Raw genomic sequence first — 2,315 nt, 5'->3', positions numbered from 1 at the left:
GTGACCCCAACGGATCCTTTCCGGGTCAGTTCTGACCCGGATGTTTTAAGAGTGTTGAATGTTCACCTTATAAGATTGATCATAAACGAAATAAATGGAATAGATAAACGATAGATGTTGAGTGAGTCCCGTCAATCTTGCCTCTTCAAACCCTAAAACCCTCAAATATCCATCTTTGTTCCCGTCAACTCCTTTATCTTAATCACAAGTAGCCATGTCCATATCTTCTCTGACGATGATCTTTGGACACCTTCAGGATCTTCCTTACTGACAGAAGGTTGTTGGAACAAAGACTGATGAAAGCACACCTGACATTTTTCCTCATGTTGGAAACTTGCCTCTGCTTCAATTTGCACATTGATGTTGAATTCTAACCAACACAGAAGACGTTGACAATGATTCAAAAAGGCGGTATCATCTGACACGTAAGTGAAGAAAGTTTATCTGTTTCATCCTATCGAAGTGATCAGAAAGAAACGACCGTACTGGCCAAACGCATACTTTTTAAGGGGCTCTCTATGAGACATTCATTGAGAACGATATCCACTTGTTCAATACCATTTTCGCTTTGCGGGGAATTCCGGATAATACTCCATCGTGAGTTTAGGATTATAAGTCCTATTTGTTAGCAGCTCTTGCATACACTGCATCGTTATGGGATCGTATGAATAGTGAAATTTATTGGCAAAGAGGTGGGGCAGTCGTGCGACATAAGGCAAGTAAGCTGTACCCATTACACAGATGCCCCTGACGAAGGTGCCTTTGCATGGCTTGAAGAACGTCTCACCAGCCCACTTGACAAAGCTGGTATTAATGTCTTTATGGGTGACATTCGTGTAACTCCCGGGAGCACTTGGGACTCTCTGAAGGCTGCTCCAGAAATGTTCGTCTGGGGAGTAGGTCATGTTGATCCACTCCAAGAACTTGACGGGTAGTTCATCATTGAGGACGTACTCCACGAACTTGCGACTTAGTGTGTTGTAAGCGTTTCCAGAAAATAGAGAGATGTTGTTTGGTGGCGGGTATCTCTGCAGCATCTCATTAGCCGACTTAAATTGTCGCCGCTTGGGACTAAATACGTGAAATCTACCAAGCTTATGAGGCGCTACATAGCCTTCAGCATCATTGCGGCCATGATATGCCTTTATCTGTCTCACCATCTCCAAATTCGTCTTCAGTGGAAACGCTTCCCCACACTGATTGATGACGTAACGCCATTTCACTTTGTGCTTCACCAGATCTTTCATGCAGTTGATATCGGCCAAGAGACGTGTAAACCCAGCGTATTTCACTGCCTCTAGTTTTGAGCAGACGAACACGTTGTCGAAACAGCGCGCAAGATTTTTGATGGCGCGAAGAAACACGGGTGGACTCTTGGCGTCAGGGTGGATGGCATAAACATTGTGAGGTTGGTAAATCGAACGTAGTAGAAGTTCTGTTTGCGCAGCGTTCCTGTGAGTCAGTATGATAAAGGCTAGCGGGAAGTTCTCTTCCTCTTTACTGAGTACTTTTGTAGGGTAGTCTCTGGCCTCCTTGTAGTACGTACAGTTCTCACTGAATGATGCTATGTCATCATCGTTCGGTATTGGAATTTTGCTATCCTTGTTCTTTTGTTTTTCTGTCCGGAGCAAAAGTTCCGCATGTTGTATTTCGCGCGTATTGTCGTCGAATATTGCACTGCAATTTACTGGGAAGTGATAGAATGGAGAGGATGGGACATGGGACGATGGCCCATCCAGAGAAGCGGTCGCGTGGAGTGTGGTGTTGACATGTTTTGCCGGGCTCGGCTTGGCAGGAGACTCTTCGACACGACGTATGGAGGACATTTTGTTGTCCCGTACTGCTTGGAGTTTAGAATCGTGCGAAGAATACACGGCAATTGTCCAGATCAAGCATGCTAGGATGACCCAAGAGCCAACAAGCAGCAAAACGCGGAACTGCCTCTGCGGATAGTAGACTCCCATCTTTCGTCAAATGACCTTTGCTGGTATTCGTAGAGACTGAGCACCCTAGACGTGAGTGATGCTAAGGGTATAGGACTCCAGTTGCTCCCACATACTACAGAGAAAAGGAGAGAGAGGGGGTGGGGGTGAGAAACACATCAATGAACTTACTGAATGCATAAAGTAAGTAAGGTAAACAATATCAAAAATATGTCATGGCATGTACAGTGAGATCATCTTCAGTGTTAGCACTGCCCTATAAATGGGCTTATCTTTATATCCTCCGGAAATGCAGGGATGCTTACTCATTACTACATCATGGTCAAATAGTATAACATTTTGTGGGTTTTCTCCAAGATGATTTAGGACCTT

General features: G+C 44.7%; 1 protein-coding gene across 1 annotated transcript; it reads right to left on the bottom strand.

The window, feature by feature from the left end:
• Positions 1–551: 551 nt before the first annotated feature.
• Positions 552–2,020, bottom strand: LOC140244119 (beta-1,3-galactosyl-O-glycosyl-glycoprotein beta-1,6-N-acetylglucosaminyltransferase 4-like). The gene has a single exon (XM_072323763.1). The coding sequence runs from the start codon at positions 1,962–1,964 to the stop codon at positions 552–554; it is 1,413 nt and encodes a 470-aa protein (XP_072179864.1). The 5' UTR covers positions 1,965–2,020.
• Between the last annotated feature and the right edge of the window lie 295 nt (positions 2,021–2,315).

The sequence above is a fragment of the Diadema setosum genome, chromosome 20 (genome assembly GCF_964275005.1).
Source record: "Diadema setosum chromosome 20, eeDiaSeto1, whole genome shotgun sequence".
Taxonomy (NCBI): domain Eukaryota; kingdom Metazoa; phylum Echinodermata; class Echinoidea; order Diadematoida; family Diadematidae; genus Diadema; species Diadema setosum.
This window is presented reverse-complemented; position numbering and strand designations above follow the sequence as displayed.

What these genes read in the sequence shown, in the direction of transcription:
- LOC140244119 (XM_072323763.1), bottom strand. Translation starts at nt 1,964, where the DNA reads ATGGGAGTCTACTATCCGCAGAGGCAGTTCCGCGTTTTGCTGCTTGTT.